Source organism: Pelodiscus sinensis, chromosome 6 (genome assembly GCF_049634645.1).
Source record: "Pelodiscus sinensis isolate JC-2024 chromosome 6, ASM4963464v1, whole genome shotgun sequence".
In the NCBI taxonomy this organism is placed as follows: Eukaryota; Metazoa; Chordata; order Testudines; family Trionychidae; genus Pelodiscus; species Pelodiscus sinensis.
Genome location: NC_134716.1, coordinates 92,815,256 through 92,832,900, shown reverse-complemented (window position 1 = coordinate 92,832,900; position 17,645 = coordinate 92,815,256). Strand labels below are relative to the sequence as shown.

Sequence of the window (17,645 nt, the reverse complement as noted above, 5' to 3'; positions counted from 1 at the left end):
TCTGGGCATAGTCTTCCCCAACCATGTCATAGTTACCCAGCCCAGTGCAGTTTAAAATGGTTTTTTTAAATAGGCCTGTGTAAAACTCAGCCATTATGATTTGAAGTGGAGCAGAATATCACTGTCGTTCCCGTGCCAGCTTAGAATAGACAGAGCTGAAGATTCACAAATGCCTGGTGAGTTTTCCCTAATCATGCTGGAGGCAGGAATATCTGTTTTTCAGGATCTGTACACCTGACCGACCTAGACATTTGATGAAATAATTCCCTTTCTTCTTTGGCCATTTAAATCCTGCCACCCTTCATACATACCCACACCAATGGACTTTCTTTTCCTGAGAGCATACCATAATGGTTTGGCTGATCTCTTCAAGTCTAATTTTTACTGGTGATTTTTGAAATACATATGTCTACTCTGAGTGGACAGAGATGACACTCATCTGCATTTGTACATTGCATCTAGACTATCTCATGATATAAATATATATTCTCCATTATGATGATATCTTATTAGTTGAGATCTCTTCACTATGTACTGCTATCAGCTAGGCAAGTCTTTATCTTTATGCTAAATGAGGTAATGTTCCTGAATTACTTACAGCTTCTTTTTTCTTGACTAACTACTTTTTGTAGTTACTTTTTACAGATGATCTGAAAGCATAAGAAATTGCTGTGCAGTTACCCAAATACAGCTTCTCCCCGAGTTACGAACGAGTTACGGACCAAACACTTGGCCGTTACTTGATTTGTTCATAACTCGGACCCCATTGAGTTACCTAGTGACCGCACTGTTCGTAAGCGCGGGTCGCGTTCGTAATTCGGGGACCGCCTTTAAGACTGCTCCATGGGAGCTTTGGTTGTAAATGCGAACAGTCGTAATTTGACCGTTCGCAATTTGGGGACTGGTTGTATTCTACTCCTCTTAGTCTCTTATGGTACATCTACAGAGCGGCACTATTTTGGGAAATTTCCGGTATCATGAAATAACTATTCCACATCTTGACAGTGCACCTGTTATTTCAAAATAGCTTTAGAAATTATGGGTGTGCTATTCCGATGTCCCCACAAACCTCATATCACAAGGATTAAGGGATGTTTCGGAATAGCATTCTATTTCAAAATTAACTCAAAATAAGCTATGCAATTTGTGTCTAACTAAGGGTGCCATGTAGACACCCTTACAGTGCTATCTGCCATGTACATTTTCCTTCTATGTATGTAAAGTGCAATAGAAGTGCCTGTGTACTATGTAACTAGAGACACAGATGGAATGTAAAACTGGCATCAAAGCACTCCCTGATCTCGTTGAAATAAACATTTACAGCTTTTCTGACCTTTTCCTGAGGATCATGTCTAGCCCTTTATCAGGTTCAATATGATTTAAAATTTAGAGCAACACTCCCTTCAGGCTGTTACATTAAAGTCCAGATGAGAGCAAATGTTGAAGCTCAATCGGAAATTTTCTACCAATTTCCAAATTCATAACCTGCAGGCAATCACAAGAAGGCTGACTGCACATTCCTATTCACTGATCCCACACAGGGTCTCTTTGTACCAAATGGCAGGAAGATGATGTAATATTTTCCCTCGCTGCATTTGAAATAAAGATTATTTACTAACACAGCAAATGTCTAGAGAACCTGCATTTGGTTTATTTATTTTTTTGTCTTTAAGTTTGCAGGCTATTTTCTTATTTGCACAACTAACATGTTGGCAGCGACTAGGATAAAAGAATTCTATTGCCTAGGCTTTATACTTGATGTGCAACATCAAAAATTCTGCAGCTGCTTTTGTCTTCACTTTAGGGCCAAAGATACATATGATGTTCAGAACATGATGATGTGTACTGAATCTCTTAACTGTTTTGATACAAACAGAGCTTTTAGAAACCGGCTCTGATTTTATTTGCAGAGGTAGAACTTCCTGCACAATTTAAAACATGATGTGTGTGACTGGAGGTGCATAAAAGTGCAAGTCGAGTGTGTATGGGGGGTGTCTAAGGAGGTAATTGAGCCACTTTGTATCTCCCCCTTGATTCTAAGATGTCCTAGGGCAGGGGTGGGCAAGTTAACTCTTGCAGGCCAGATCCAGCCCTTCAAACCCCACCCTGCTGGGACCCTCAGGCATGCAGCAGCTGCTGATCTAGTGCAAGGCTACTCTGTGTACCTCTGTGCTCTGGAGGGGGAGGCTTCTTGTGATCTGCCTGCCCCCAGCCTAATCCTCAGATCCTATAGTCTGGAAATAACCGGCCAATAGGAATTGACCCCATTAAATCTCTCAACTCCTATTGGCTGGAAACAACCAGCCAATAGGAGCTGAGAGATTGGCATAGAGGATGGGGGCAGTACAAGCCTCTTTTTCCCCTCTGGGAGCTGAGAGCCTTGTGGAGGGAACAAGCCTGCAGTTTAAATTGATCTGGGGCTGCAGCAGACAGGGACCCCAGCCTGCCTTGGGGGTGCTGCAGGGATGTTGGCCAGGAAACACTTAGGTAAGTGCCTCCCAGCCAGAGTCTGCCTCTGTCCCCCCAGTCCCTCTTGCATCCCAACTCTGTCCCCCAGGTCACCATCCAAACCCTCTGCACCGCCTGCCCCAGGTCATAACTCCCTCCCAGACCCTGTACCCCCTCCTACACCCCTCTCCCAGGCCAGAATCCTCTCCTGCACCCAGACACCCTGCCTGACCTTACACCCCAATCCCCTACTCCAGGTCACAATCTTCTCTTTCACCCAAACTCCCTATTAGACCTTACAGCATCTCTCACATCCCAGTCTCCTGCCGCATGTGCCCTTCTGCAACATCCTAGACCCTGCACCTCCGCCACAGAAAAGTGTGGCTTTTGACCACTTTCCAAAATTTTGGAGTTGCCCCCCATCAAAAATGGGGCCTCCAGCACAGCTTAACTAGACCTATAAGCCTGAGTTAGGGCATCCATCTCCAGCTTCCCAGAATCTTCACACTGCTATGTACTATGGCTCCATCCCAGCATGTTTCTCCTGTGCCAACAGGGCTCGGTTCTGGATCTGGTTCTGTTCAGTATCTTCATCAGTGATTTAGATAATGGCATAGAGAGCACGCTTACAAAGTTTTCTGACCATACCAGGTTGCAAGTGCTTTGGAGAGTAAAATTCAGAATGATCCAAACAAACTGAAGAAATGGTCTACGGTAAATAGGATGCAAGGACAAATGCAAAGTGTTCCTTCCTATGTGGAGTCATCAGTTGCACACACACAGAATGGGAAATGCCTGCCTAGGAAGGAATACTAAGGAAAGGGATCATCTGGGGGTCATAGTGGACCACAAGCTAAATATGTCTCAAAAGTGCTGGCTCGCCAATGGAGGGGGGAGGACAACGGGAGTACCGCCCCAGTGCCCAGAGATTCAAAAGAGCCCAGGCCTCTTAGCAACCCCTAATGCTACTACAGCACCAGCAGTGGAAACTGTGCTGGAGCCTTGGGTGGTATGCTCTGGTTAGCACTGAAGGGCTGGTGCAGGGAGGCTAGCCCCCAGCCTCACCTCCTCCAGGAGCATGGAACCACCCCACACACCCTGCCGAGGGCCCTAGCAATTAACTGTTGCAAGAAAGCAAACATCATTCTGAGATGTATTAACAGGAGTGTAGAAGCAAGACACAAGGGCTACGTCTACACTGGCATGATTTTCCGAAAATGCTTTTAATGGAAAACTTTTCTGTTAAAAGCATTTTCGGAAAAGCACGTCTAGATTGGCAGGATGCTTTTCTGCAAAAGCATTTTTGCGATCGGGGCTTTTTTGCGGAATACAGTACTGTGCTGTCTACACTGGCCCTTTTGCGCAAAAGTCTTCCGGAAAAAGACTTTTGCCTGAATGGGAGCAGGATAGTATTTTCCGGAAAAGCACTGACGGTCTTACATGAGATCGTCAGTGCTTTTCTGGAAATTCAAGCGGCCAGTGTAGACAGCTGGCAAGTTTTTCCACAAAAGCAGATGATTTTGCGGAAAAACTTGCCAGTTTAGACACAGACAAGACGTAATTCTTCTGCTCTATTCCACATACATTAGGCCTCAAAAGGAATATTGTGTCCAGTTCTGGGGGCTGCATTTCACGAGAAATGTGAACAACTGGAGAAAGTGCAGAGAAGAGCAACAAAAATGAAAACAGATTTTAGAAAACATGACTTGTGAAAGAAGAATGAAAAAACTGGGGTTATTTAGTCTGGAGAAGAGACGTTTGAGGGGGACATAACAGCTTTCAAGTACCTAAAAGATTGTTATAAGGAGAATTCTCTCTTCTGATGATAGGGCAAGAAGCAATTAGCTTAAATCATAGTAAGTGTGGTTTAGGCAGGGGGTTAGGAAAACTGATTTTAAGAGGAATAAGGGATCTTTCGGAAAAGGCTTTATTTTCCGAAAGATCCCGTCTAGACTGGCGCTTTTCTCCGGCAAAGCCCCGAGCCAGAAAAAAGCGGCAGCCATGTTTATACAAATGAAGCGGGGGATATTTAAATCCCCCACTTCATTTGCAATTCCGACTTGTCTAATCTGTATCCCTTTTCCGGAAAGGGGGTGCAGTGTAGACACAGCCTCAGAGTAGTCAAGCACTGGAATAAATTGCCTAGGAAGGTTGTGGAGTCTCTGTCATCAGAGAGATTTTTAAGAGCAAGTAGAGAAATACCTGTCATAGAAGGTGTAGATAATATTTAGTCTTGCCTTGAATACAAGGATTTGGACTACAAGATGCTCACAGTCTCTTGGGGTGTGTCTACACAGCAGGGTTTAACTTGAAATATACTACACAAATTGAGTGATGTATATTGCATATCTTATTTTGAAATTGAAATTGGGAGTATCTTCACAGCCCTTATTTCGAAATAGAGCACTCTTCTTCTGACTTCCCTTATTCCTCGTACAATAAGGATTACAGGAGTAGGAGTAAGAAGACCTCCAGCTTGATGGTATTTCGACACTATTTCGAAATAACTGCCTGCTGTGTTGATGTGGACCAACTTATTTCAGAATAGCGCTAGTTATTTTGAAATAGTGTTGAAATGTAGACGTACCATTGCAGTCCTACAATTATATGAGAAGTCTTGCAGATAGCCATCTTGCCAGTCTTACAATAGCCTTATGAGGCAATTCTCTCCTGGGCTGCTAAGGGCCTTTTTGGGGTTCTATGCTTCTGCCTAAGCATATAGGGGTTGGGTTGAAGAAACACATCTTTCCCCTTAGATCTAGCCATTTTGTAACTGTTTTCCAAGAAATGCAGGCTCTGTTATAGTCCAACTAGCCAATTAACCCATCATAAGACAGGATTTTCAGGTCTTCTCTCCTGAGCACTCTCTCTCTCTTTCTCCTACTGCCTACCCCCTTCTCTCTCAGCTCTCCTCCGCCTCCTGCCTCTCACTCTGTCTCTTTCTTTCTCTTCTCTCCCTCCTGCCTCTCACTCTCCCTTTCTCTTCTCCTCCTCCTCCTGCCTCTCTCTCCCCTCTGTCTTTCCCCGCCCCCCTTCCCCTTCCCTCCCGCCATGGCGCTTGGCTGAGTGCTGCCAGCTCAGCCGGGCTGCTGCAAGGGAGGGGGGCGGTGATGTACATGGCCAGGGGGCAGGGCCATGTACGTCACCGCCCTTCCTTCCCCTCCCACGACAGGGGAGCCCAGATGGTCCCTTGCACTGCTGGTTCCCCCAGCGGCCCGGCTGAGGGGTGCAGCACTCAGCTGAATGCCACAGTGGGAGGGGAAGGGGGGTAGTGACATACATGGCCCCGTCCCCTGGCCGTGTACGTCACTGCTCCACCCCCTTCCCCTCCCTCCGTGGAGGCTCGGCTGAGTGTTGCATGCTCAGCTGGGCCGCCGCAGGGGAGGAGGGGCAGGGCAGTGACGTACACATCCAGGGGGCGGGACTGTCTACATCACCGCCCCTCCCTCCCCTCTCCCGCGGCAGCCTGGCTGAGGGGTGCACCACTCAGCACCACGGTGGGAGAAGCCCCCACCCCCTGGCTGTGTATATCACTGCCCCGCCCCCTGGCCACGTATATCACTGCCCCGCCCCCTGGCCATGTATATCACTGCCCCGCCCCCCTTACTGTCCCACCGGGTCAACCTGAATGGCCCAGGGAGGGGAAGGGGGTGGGGCTGGCCGGAAGGGGGGTGGAAAGCAGAGCTGGGGGAAGTTGGGGGCTGTGGGGCTGGAAGGAAGGATGGGGGGGGGCTGGAGGAAGGGGGGAGGGATGGCGGGGGGTGGCTGGGGGGCCCTGCGGCCCGAATTGCCACGGAGCGAGGGGAAGGGGGGTGGGGCACTGACGTACACAGCCAGGGGGCATGGCCATGTACGTCAGCATTACAGACGCACAGACACTGTGCTACTATTTATTGTCCAATGATAGAATTTCTTGAGTTTGTAATAAAATGTTAAAGCCTTGATAACTTTGATGTACCTTCACTAGCAAATAGGCAGCCTCAAACCTTCCTCTGGTTTCTTCATTTGTTTACTGAGCCTGTGAACTGGTTACTTTTAATCCTTAAAAGATTTGCTCTAGTCCTTAGCTCATGTACAGGCATGAGGAGTGCTGGAGTTCATCTTGTATTTGTGTTTGCTGCTGGTATGTAGTACTTTTTTACCATCTGTTATAACACCATTTGCTTGTTGTTTTACTAATATAATTTTAATAGTCTCTTTAGAAACACACATACAGCTAAGCATCAGGCCTGAAAAGAGGAAAAATTTAGGATGTCCTAAGATGACAGGACAAGAAATGTAGAAAAAAAGATGCACTTGGGTTCTTAAAACAGGTACTTTCAAAAAAGCGTCTTTCGGTAAAGAGCATCTAGATTGCACTAAGCGGATTGAAAAAGCAATCCGCTTTTTTGAAAAAGAGTGTCCAGACTGCCTGGATGCTCTGTCGAAAAAAGGGCACCCTGAACCACTTCTGCCAGGCATGAGGGCAGCCTTTACTTCCGGGTCCTGCAGCATGCTCTTTTCAGAGATGCATACTTAAAGGGACAGCCGTTCCTCTGCTGCTGCAGCTGGCTTGCCTACCTCCTAGAGGGACAGCAAAGCTTCAGCAGTGCTTGCTTTGGGTGCCCTGCTTTCTGAGACACCACAGCAGTTTGGTTTTTGTTTGGTATTTGTGCTTTACAATCTTATTTTTGCCATGGAGCCGGAGCTGCCCCTGGGCAGGCGATGGCCCCGCACTGTAATGCTTCAAGTTCTGCTGCATCTAAGTGACTTTCATGATGCTCATGCCAGGTCTGGATTCAGAACCCAGCCTTGAGCCCTTTGCTCTGGCTGCAGCAATACTGCCCTTGCCACCAAACTTCTTCCAGGAGAGGCGATTTTGGAGGCTGGACACAAGTTCAGACTGGTGGGACTGGCTCATTATGGTGGGACCAGGCTTGGCTCCGAAACTTCAGAATGAGTAAGGCCACCTTCCAGGAGCTGTGCACCTGTCTCGCTCCTGCCCTGCAATGACAGGACACCCACCTGCACCCCATCATCCTCCTGGAGAAGAGGGGGCTACTGCCCTCTGGAAGCTGGCCATCCCTGACAGCTTCTGTTCTGTGGGAGACCAGCTTGGCGTGGCGAGATCTACTGTTGGTGCTGTGTTGATGGAGGTAAGTCCCTCTGGGGGGACAGTCTATGCGGAGTAGGGGGACTGTAAAAGAGGGATTGTCAGGAAAGGGCAGAGGGAGTGGGGGATGGAGTGAGAGTGGGGGAGGGCTCCTGGCCTCACCCTGCCCTACTGCTGGGAGGGGCTGCCTGAGGGGGGCGCTCCTGGGTTCTTGGGGGGGGGGACAATGGGGGGACACCTCTCAAGGACTCAGGCACCCCCTCTAACTTCCTATTCTGTGTGTTTGTATGTGTCTATTTCTGCAGGTGGTGAGGGCCATCAATTCGGAGCTGCTGAACAGGATTGTCCACCTCAGAGACCTGGACACCATCATGGCTGGCTTTGCTGGGCTGGGGTTCCCGAACTGCAGAGGAGCGCTCGATGGGACTTACATCCTGATCTACACACCGCATCATCGAGCAGCACAGTACACAAACAGGAAGGGCTACTTCTCCAGGGTGCTGCAGGCCCTGGTCGACCACCAGGGAAAGTTTACGGACATTTGTGTTGGGTGATCGGGCTGGGCACATGATGCCCGGATCTTCAGAAATTCCTACCTGTACCACAGGCTGCAGGCTGGAACATTCTTCCCACAGTGACACTGCTGTTGGGGACGTGGAGATGTCAATCTGCATCGTGGCCGATGTGGCATATCCCCTTATGCCCTGGCTCATGAAGCCCTACACTGGCCATCTGGATGCGAACAGGGAACAATTTAACACGCACCTGACCCGGGCACGCTTGCAGGTGGAATGCGCCTTTGGCCAGCTGAAGGGGAGGTTTAGGTGCCTGCTCACTCGCCTCGACATGGGGGAATACAATATCCCTGACGTAGTGACTGCGTATTCCATGCTGATGTTGAAGGGAGGCAGCCAAGCATATCAGGTGGGGGTCCGCATCTGGGAGGCCCTAAGTGAGAGATTCTTAGCAGGAGCCTAATGACTCTCCCCAGGGCCTCCCCAATGGGGCCTCAGACCTGGGCCTCCCACAAGACCTTTCCTCCCACAACCCACCTCTGCATGGGTATGTCTACACTACCCTCCTAGTTTGAACTAGGAGGGTAATGTAGGCATACCGCACTTGTGGAATGAGGAGTAACAGTAGTTCGGACTAGGAAGCCTAGTCCGAACTACCTAGTTCGTGCCGCGTGTAGCCGCGCGGCACGGGGTTCGAACGAGCAGGGATTTAAAAATGGCGGCGCCCAGTTTATGCAAATGAAGCCCGGGAAATTCAAATCCCGGGCTTCATTTGCAAGTGCGGTATGCCTACATTACCCTCCTAGTTCGAACTAGCGGGGTAGTGTAGACATACCCCACCAGTCTCCAGACAGTTAACACACACACACCAGGTTTTCTGACAAAAACATTGTGTTTTAAAAAACCATCCAACAGTGTGCAAAGAATAACATTTACTAACAAAATAAAAGTGTGTGTGTTCAAAATGTTATCAAAAATAAACTTTCTTGTAAATATAACAAAGTCTCTTTAACTGGGGAGGAGGGAGGCTTAGGGCTGAGGGTGTCACCTGGCCTGCAAAAGTCTGCTGCCTCGGGTCCATGGCTCTAGATGTGTCTGGGATCAAGTGGAGCCTGGGACAGTAGTGGGCTGGGGGGTGGGGGGCTGCAGTCTGTGATGGCAGGGGGTGGGAAGGGGTAAGGTAGAAGGGGGGCAGTGGGTGAGGGGGAAGAAGGGGGGACAAGGGGGTCCGTAGCAGGTTGAGTGAGAGAAGCGGCAACGGAGGTAGGACCTGGGACACCCATGGCCTCCCCGATAGTGCCACAGATTGCTGTCTGCTGCCGGAGAAACTCCTCCAGCAAGCGATCATGCCCCTGAGTCTCTTCCCGCATCCTCTCCGCCATGGTCTCCTCCATCCTTTCCAGAGCCTCAACATGCCTGCGCATGAGGTCATTGTAGACCTGCCAGTGCCTGCAGCTTCCATGGGCCCGAGTGGGTGGTGGGACAAGTTTTGCACGCTGGTCTGCTCCGGCAGGTCTGGCTGTGGAGGATAAGCGGGAGAAGTGGTCAATCATGCGTGCACACACTGTCCCTGCTTATGATCATAGAATCATAGGACTGGAAGGGACCTCGAGAGGTCATTGAGTCCAGACTCCCGCCCTCAAGGCAGGACCAAGCTCCGTCTACACCATCCCTGACAGATGTCTATCTAACCTGTTCTTAAATATCTCCAGAGAGGGAGATTCCACCACCCCCCTTGGCAATTTATTCCAATATTTGACCACCCTGACAGTTAGGAATTTTTTCCTAATGTCCAATCTAAACTTTCCTTGGAACAAGGGACGCCAATGTTCTCACTGCACGCCCACGTCTGGCCTGGCCAGCAGCCCCAGCCTCACAGGGGCCCCAACGTGGCTAGGGCAACGTCCGTCCCCTCTCCCCCCGCAACACGCCCACATGGCCATACAGCCCAGGGAAGTGTCCAGCCACAGTGGGTCCCAAGATGTATGACAGGGACCTGGAGCAAATTGGGTCTCCCAGGACCCCCACCCACCCTCCGCCTGCTCATGGCAGTACTGTCTGTGGGAAAGTCCAAGAAGAGCATGACATGTGAAGATTGGCCCACATCCCCTGTGCTCCCACCTCCCCCATTCTGTGTGTGTGTAAACCTGACCACACTCACCTGATGTTCCCTCACCAGGGTCAGAAGATGCCTCTCCTGGGTCTGGGGGACCGGCTTCAGGGTGAGGCTGACAACAGTCCTGTTGGGGGGTCCTCCTCATCCTGGAGCGGCTGGTTTTCAGGGTTGTTCTCATCCACCTCCTGGCAGTTCTGGACAAGTGTCTCTAACTCTGACTGGATGAGCACCCATGCATAAAGGGGTTCCCCACCCCCCAGGATTCTGTCCAGCTCCTGGTAGTAGGGGCAATAACGAGGTGCTTCCCTGGAGGTGGAGCTGTACGCACGGGCCCTGGCATAGCCCTGCCTCAGTTCTTTAACCTTGGCCTGCACTTGGTCCAAGGTTCAGGGGTGATGGCCTTTCTTTGCCAGCCTCTTAACCATGTGTCCGTAAATGTCTGCATTGTGGCGTCGGGAATGCAGAGCCTGCAGGGATGCCTCATCTGACCACACTTCTAAAAGGGTCAGAACCTCAGGCCCTGACCACACTGGAGTTCGCCCCTTTGTGCCCCTGGATGGATCGTGGGATGGCTCCCTGGAAGGTCCTTGGGGGTCTCGGGTTTGTGCCATGCTTCCTTCTCAGAGAGGCAGGGAGATCTGTGTGGTCAGTGGCTTCTCTGGCTGCCGTCTTGTCACAATGGCGGCCCAGGGTGCCTGTGCCTTTAAGACATGGCTACAGACAGGAACAATAGAAGTTCTTCCTACAGATGGAGTGTCCACCAGGGCTTTTCCCTGGAGGTCTGTTTTTTTCGGGGGGGGGGGGGGGGGAAACCCAAACAAAACAAAAACCCCACATCCACACATGCTTTTTTGTGACAGATTTCTGTTGAAAAAGGCATTCTTCCTTGTAAATCAAGGTTTACCGCTGTTGATAAAACCGCTGCGTTCTTTCAATTTACTTTTGCAAGAACGCGGTGGCAGTCTAGACGTGGGTGAAGTTTTTTTTGAAAAAAGGCACCTTTTTTCGAAAAATCTGTGTAGTCTAGACACACCCTTGGAGACATAAGAACATCAGCACATGTGAGCAGCCATACTGGATCAGACCAAAGGTCCATCTAGCCTTGTAGCCTGTCTTTGGACAGTTGAATGGCACAACCTGAAATCCTGGCCCTGAACAGTCCCAAACTTAGTGGGGTTTGAAATCTAGATGTGGAGTTTGCAACATGGCTCTGAATACTTTGGAACAATGCTTGATCCAGTTTGCCGACAATCAAACTGGCTCACAGCACTGGTGCCTCTCTCATTTTCATTTTCTGCAATGGCTGTGCTCTTCACGTTTCCTCATTCTCTTTTGCTGTCTCTTCCCTCCACGTTCTAACTCCCAACCACTCTCCTCTGAACAATATATAATTTCTCTTAGCATAGGAGGCTGTACTTGTGACCATGTATCTTAATTGATTTCTCTCTTGTAAGTCATTAGAAATCTCTATGCTTGATTCAAGATTTGATTCCCAAGCACCTTCCCTGAAAGTGTAAAGCTAACTCACAATGTAGGACTCCTGCCAAAACTGGGTAACATTTAAAACCTCATCAGTGTCACGTGACCAATGAATCACAGAAAGAGTCAGTTGCTCTCATGCTGAATGAGGAGTTGTATTAGATTAGGAATAACCATGTTATCTCTAAAGCTAGTCCATTTGCTTTGCTATTCATCCGCTGCCTGGAACTTCTTGCTTGTCTGCTCTTCTGTGTCAGATCTGGGGACTGACTTCTGGGATAACGGGAGGATCTTGTTTTCCTACCCTTAGCTGTGCCCACTTGGAGATAGTGGGCATAAAGTCAGGAACCCTGCTAGTAGGGGAACAAGAAGCTCTGGCACAAAAGGGAAGACAACTACTTGAGCCTGCCATGGGCAACCAGACCTTTGGTTGCATTTTGACTTGCTTGGATTCTTGTTTTGTTGATCCCTGGAAGAGGAGGACCTCTGTTTAGCTGGAGGGTTGTCATCCTGAATCAGCCTACCAGATGTTGTGGATCATTGTAGAGGAAACTGAGGTGTAGCAGCTCTGGCTCAGAGCCTAGGGAGAACCCTGGTGCTTCAGTGCCTTTTTGTGACTGTATCTTTATTGATAACTACGACTTGATGCACCAAACCTTATGCAATTCACTTCAGTGGGAGGATTACTGAGAGGTTTGTAGGCTCACAGGCTTTTAGTCTGGTTGTAGTCTTTCCTTTAGGCTGGAAAAGAAAAAGCTGATCCCCCCCCTTCCTTTTTCCCCTGTCCCCACCGGTGATTCCAGTATTGGGAGTCACTTCGTAACGACTTCCTAGAGGACTCAGGAATCCCCAAGGCAGTTTCTGTGGCCCAGTGCTATGAGTTGCTGAGTGCTGTCAGCCATCATTGATTTGCCTTGAAGGTTCGGGCCTTCAATAAAGAGTTCATCCTTAGTGCTACTGGAGGTAATTTCCATTTAATCCTATCACTCTTCACCTTCCTTGCCCTTCCCCTCCACCTCCAGTGTGGGCATCATTATAACAAACCAGTATCAGGCAAAGCAAGCAGCTGCTGAAGAATTCTCAGCCCCTTGCCTGGGTTGGGGTGTTGAAGAGCCATGTGTGTTGCACTCTTCCCTTGAGGGCTAAGATCATTATCTCCATGATGCTCCCAGTCCTAGCTAATTCTCGGAACAAATGACCCAAGGTAGCTAATCTGAACCAAGTCTCCCATTTGACAGCACATTGCACTGGGTTATTAAGCTGGAGCCTGCTGCTTTACTTTCCAAGTTTTATTAATTTCAGTGTATATTGCTGTTGGCTGTGCTTCTCTATAGCTCATGTCTTCTCTGCTACAGATGGAAAATAGGCACATGCAAGAAGCTCTCTTCAAATACAAACCTTCCGGGGCCGGCGCTTGAGAACATTAGTGTATGTTTGCGGTGTGCCACCAAGTGCATGTGCTAATTTAAAAGCATCTGCATTTCTGTTTACATGGGTTCTATTCAAGGGCTTTCATAAGTGATGTGAGACAAAGTAGAGATGGCATAAAACTGTACTGCCACTTAAACTGCTCCTTTGTGCTGATGTTCCCCCTACTGAGAACAAGAGCATCTAGGCTATCTCATTGCCTTGATGTACTCTTGCATCCTCATGCTGACGCACAAGGCATTTTCAGTGCCAACAAAACACGACACATAGTCTTAAATTAGCTTATTCTAATAGTCAAAAAAGCCAAGATATGGCTGGTTGGTATTTTTGCAGCTGAAAGGAGACATGGTTTGGGTATTTGCCACATATTTTCCCTCCAGTTAACAGAGCTTGCAGTACTTTGTAACAGCCTGTGTGATGTATATAGTGAATATTGTAACTGTTGTTCATTGCATGTGACAAAGGAATGTCTTCCTTTTTGTCAGGAAGATGAGCACTCAAGAACAAACATTTTGCCAGTCACTTACCTGTTTTCCCTTTAAGTTGGATACTCGCCCAGGCGGCCACTCTCTAGCTGGGTCAGACAGACAGATGTCCACACATTTGGCAGCACCAGCAGAGACCTAGCACAGAGAAAATGCCTAAGATTGATACCCCAGATTCGCAAGTGTTCAAAGGACAGAGTGCAGTAATGCTGGAATAATTTTTATCATGGAGGTGCTGATGGTGGAAACCATGCATTTGGGTTCAAGCCAGGGAATGGAACAGCACCCCCATTCCCTTAGATCTAGCACCTATAACTGTACAAACATCAATTAACCCACTCAACACTGATGAGAAAAGCAAACCTCAAAGATGTGGTGTGAATTGCCCTAATTTTCACAGCCTGCCCCTGACAGAGAAAGGAATAGGATGAAGAATTTTTGCACTTTAGTGCACCATGCTCAATCCACAGCTGTGTCTAGACTGCATCCCTTTTCCGTAAAAGGGATGCAAATTAGACACATCGCAATTGCAAATGAAGCGGGGATTTAAATCCCCCTCGCTTCATTTGCATAAACATGGCTGCCACTTTTTTCCGGCTCGGAGCTTTGCTGGAAAAAAGCACCAGTCTAGACGGGGATCTTTCAGAAAATAAAGCCTTTTCCGAAAGATCCCTTATTCCTCTTAAAAAAAGTTGTACAAGTGGAGGCAGAAGGAAGAAACTGAGCACAAAAAGTAAAAGATGAAGAAAGGGAGGATGAGAATAAAGAGTGAGGGGAGGGGAGAGACTAAATGGGAGGAATGAGGAAAGAGGAGGAATAGTGGAATCAAATGAAGAGGAATAGTGCCAGTGGAGGAAATTATACAAATTATTTAACATAATTGAAAAATGTGACTGGGTGAAAATGGACTCTGAAAAAAATAAAGGAAAAATATACTAATGCACTAGGTAGAAAGATTTGTTCCCCTTCCTATATTCAATAACTAGGCCACTGACAAAAAGATAAATAATTTTTCTCTCTTGTTTCAGTTACAATAATCTGAGGTGTTACCTGTAATAACAGTAGATAAAAATATCCATACAGAAGTGTTTTTTTAAAAATTTGACAGTGCCTCTTGAACTGCACAATAGCTGCTGCTCCAGCTATTTTTACCATCAGGGTGTTTCACAACATTCTTCCACTACCTTGAGATCATCTTTTGTGGTATGATATTGTTTCATATTTAACATTTATTCCTTAATAGACACTACAGGTGAGTACAGGTAATAGACATGTGAGTGAATTTAGTATTCAAAGCACAAAATCTTACACTATCAAGTGTTGTACTTTATAATTCAAATGAGCTGAACACAATGGATGAAAAAATGCAAGTAGATTTTTCAGTCTGCTTTTTTTCTAAAGCACTATAATTACAAACAGGCAGATGTTTTGGATAACAAAACACTGGGGATGTTGGGGAAAAATGCACTATAATTTTTCAAGGGTAAAACTCCAGCACCTGCAAAATCAATAACATGTTTATTAGAAACACAGGGTCTGGTTCAGGGCTTGCTTTTTGACCCATTTCACCAGTTTGTTGCTTTTATATTAAAAATGTACCCATCAAATATCGTTTACACTTCTGCCCACTAATAAAGTTTTTACTTTTATAGCTTATCCTTGGCCTTTACTAACCCTTGACATTTGAGCTTCTGCTGAAGGTCTAAGAGTTCCATTTTTCCCAAGTTTTGTTTTTTTAAATGCTAGTCTTACTTTTCACTTGAAGTCCTAGGGGCCATATCATACTTTTGATAGTAAGCCCAGGAAGAGGGCTGTGAGCTGACCACCCTCTCATGAAAGCTTCTCTCAATATAGTAGAGTGTGTGGGACCAGGAAGAGGAAGGTGTTGCCATTTCCAAACCCTATGAAAGTTCCATTCTGTGAACAGTGGTTAAGCCTCCTCTCCCCCAAGCATCTCCCTACTTCCTGGGAAGAGAACAGCAAGGGGTAGGATTGAAAGTTGCTTCTGGCAGCAAGAACCCCTCTCAATTATCCTGTCAATATTTTCGGGTTGCAGGTGATCATGTTATGGGACCAGCTCAGTGCAGGTTGTGACAGAACCCCACCATCTAGCTCTCCTGTCCTGAAAACAGTTTGTATTTAAGCAGAGGAGGCAAGGGACTTTCTGCTTTTCCATCTCTGTGACTGTCTTTGCTGGATTTCTGCAGGCTTCTTCTCGCTTCTCTCATAACAATGAAAATGGAAGGGAATATCCAGCCATTGTTGTCTGGCTTGCTTTTCCCAGCCCCAAAACATTCATCCCTTCAAAGTGGACATTGCCATCTTAACTAGTGTCACCCCAGCAATGCCATTTTTTCCCTTGGGTAGTATTTTTAAATGCTAGTCTTACCTTTCACTTGGGATTCTGTGCAGTAGGGTTGTGTTTTCTGCAGAAGCAGAGCCATGGGTCTAAAGGAAGTTTAGACCTTGTTTGGGCATTCTGCCTTAGAAATCCTCCACCGGTTGCTGTTCCACAGCAGTTTGAGAGAGGTGACAGTACTCCCCCTCTTTCCCAGACCCCCCTCATATCGTGGCTTTGTACAGGACTGGTTTCATGGGTAAGCACTCTACTTTCATTCAAGAAATGAAGCAAGCCCTATCGATACCAGTCATCTGTCACCGTTCTTAACATAGTTGGCACTCCTGCCCTCCAGGAGTTAAAAGGAACAAGGTTTTGTGAATGAGATTTCAGTATTCATCTCTCTGCTTTGGGGGGGTCACTACTTTATCCCACATATTCCTCTGAGGATTTAGTACCTATTTCTCAAAGTACATTTTCAGTAGACCAATAAAAAATCCTATTTATAAGAACTCCAATCAGACCTTCAATGCTTTCATGCAGTAGCTATGTGCCAGGGTTCTTTCTACTTCTGCTCCTTCTACTTAGACTTAAATTCCCTTCATCTTTCCTCCAGTTAGAGTAAGAGAAAAGGATAAAAGGAGGAATTAAATGGACAGCCACATGATTGAGAGAGGTACATATATGTCATTACAAAATGAAAATCATTTCAAAATGTTGCTTTCCATTTCCTATGTTGTATTTAAGCTAAAAATTGTTTATTGTGAATCTTTATTGAACTTGTTAAGAAAAAACAAACAGCAGCCTCGGAAAAACTCCGCTGTGTCCAGGGAACATATCTGCTCTTCCACTTTTTTTTGTGAAAGAGCAGACACTCTTTCGGCAGCTTTGTCTTCTTCTTCCATGAGGAAAACTGGCTCTTCCGAAAGAGAAGGCTTTTCTGAAAAAACTATCGGAAAAAGGTAAGCAAATTGTGGGGTGCAATTTGCATACCTTTTTCTGATACATCAGTGTAGTGTAGACATAGCCTCTGGGTGCATCTACACTGCATTGTATGTCGAAATAAGCAATGAGCTATGCAAATTGCCTATCTTATTTCGATGTTATATTGAAATAGCTTATTTTGAAATTTGGCCTATCTTCATAGCACTTATTTCAAAATAAATTGCTATTCTAATATGTCCCTTATTCCTTGTGGAATGAGGTTTATAGGGAGTCAGAATAGCGAGCCCGTTATATTTCAAAATAAGGGTGTGCTCGAAAGATGTAGAATAGCTATTTTTGGGATACCTCTGGTATCCTGAAATAGCGCTGCAGTGTAGTCGTAGCCTACTTGTCCATACTTCACCACAGAGAATGTACAGATTGTTTGACTAGTCTGTCCCAGAACTGTGTAGTGCATCTTGTGGCTCATGATTCACGGGGCAGGCAGACTCACTCAAACTTTGCAGTATTTGTTTTCAGCATACTCACAACCACACACAGAACAGCAGTGTTGAGAGCATAGTGCCAGCCAGATTGCTAGATGCCCACTTGAACATTGCAGGCATTTGTTGTTTGTAAAATAAGTCTCAACCATTTTTATTTGAAGCATTTTGGGGATGAAAAATGAAATTTTCAAAATCAAAAGTTTTGCCAGAAAATTTTTCGTTTACTGGAATTTTCCAATTTTTCATTCCAAACAAACAAATGGGTTTGGAGGCCAAAATGAAAAGTTATTTTTTTCACCTCTAGTGGGCTTTTT

General features: G+C 46.9%; 1 protein-coding gene across 1 annotated transcript in view; it reads right to left on the bottom strand.

Annotated features, from left to right (window-relative positions):
• Positions 1 to 6,516: 6,516 nt before the first annotated feature.
• Positions 6,517 to 17,645, bottom strand: part of LOC142830018 (uncharacterized) — a 45,855-nt gene continuing 34,726 nt past the window's right edge. Inside the window, exons 4-5 of the mRNA XM_075932857.1 lie at positions 9,326 to 9,574; positions 6,517 to 6,677 (exon numbers count right to left, since the gene is read on the bottom strand). Coding sequence (XP_075788972.1) covers positions 6,517 to 6,677; positions 9,326 to 9,574 — 410 coding nt within the window. The remainder of the gene's footprint in view (positions 6,678 to 9,325; positions 9,575 to 17,645) is intronic.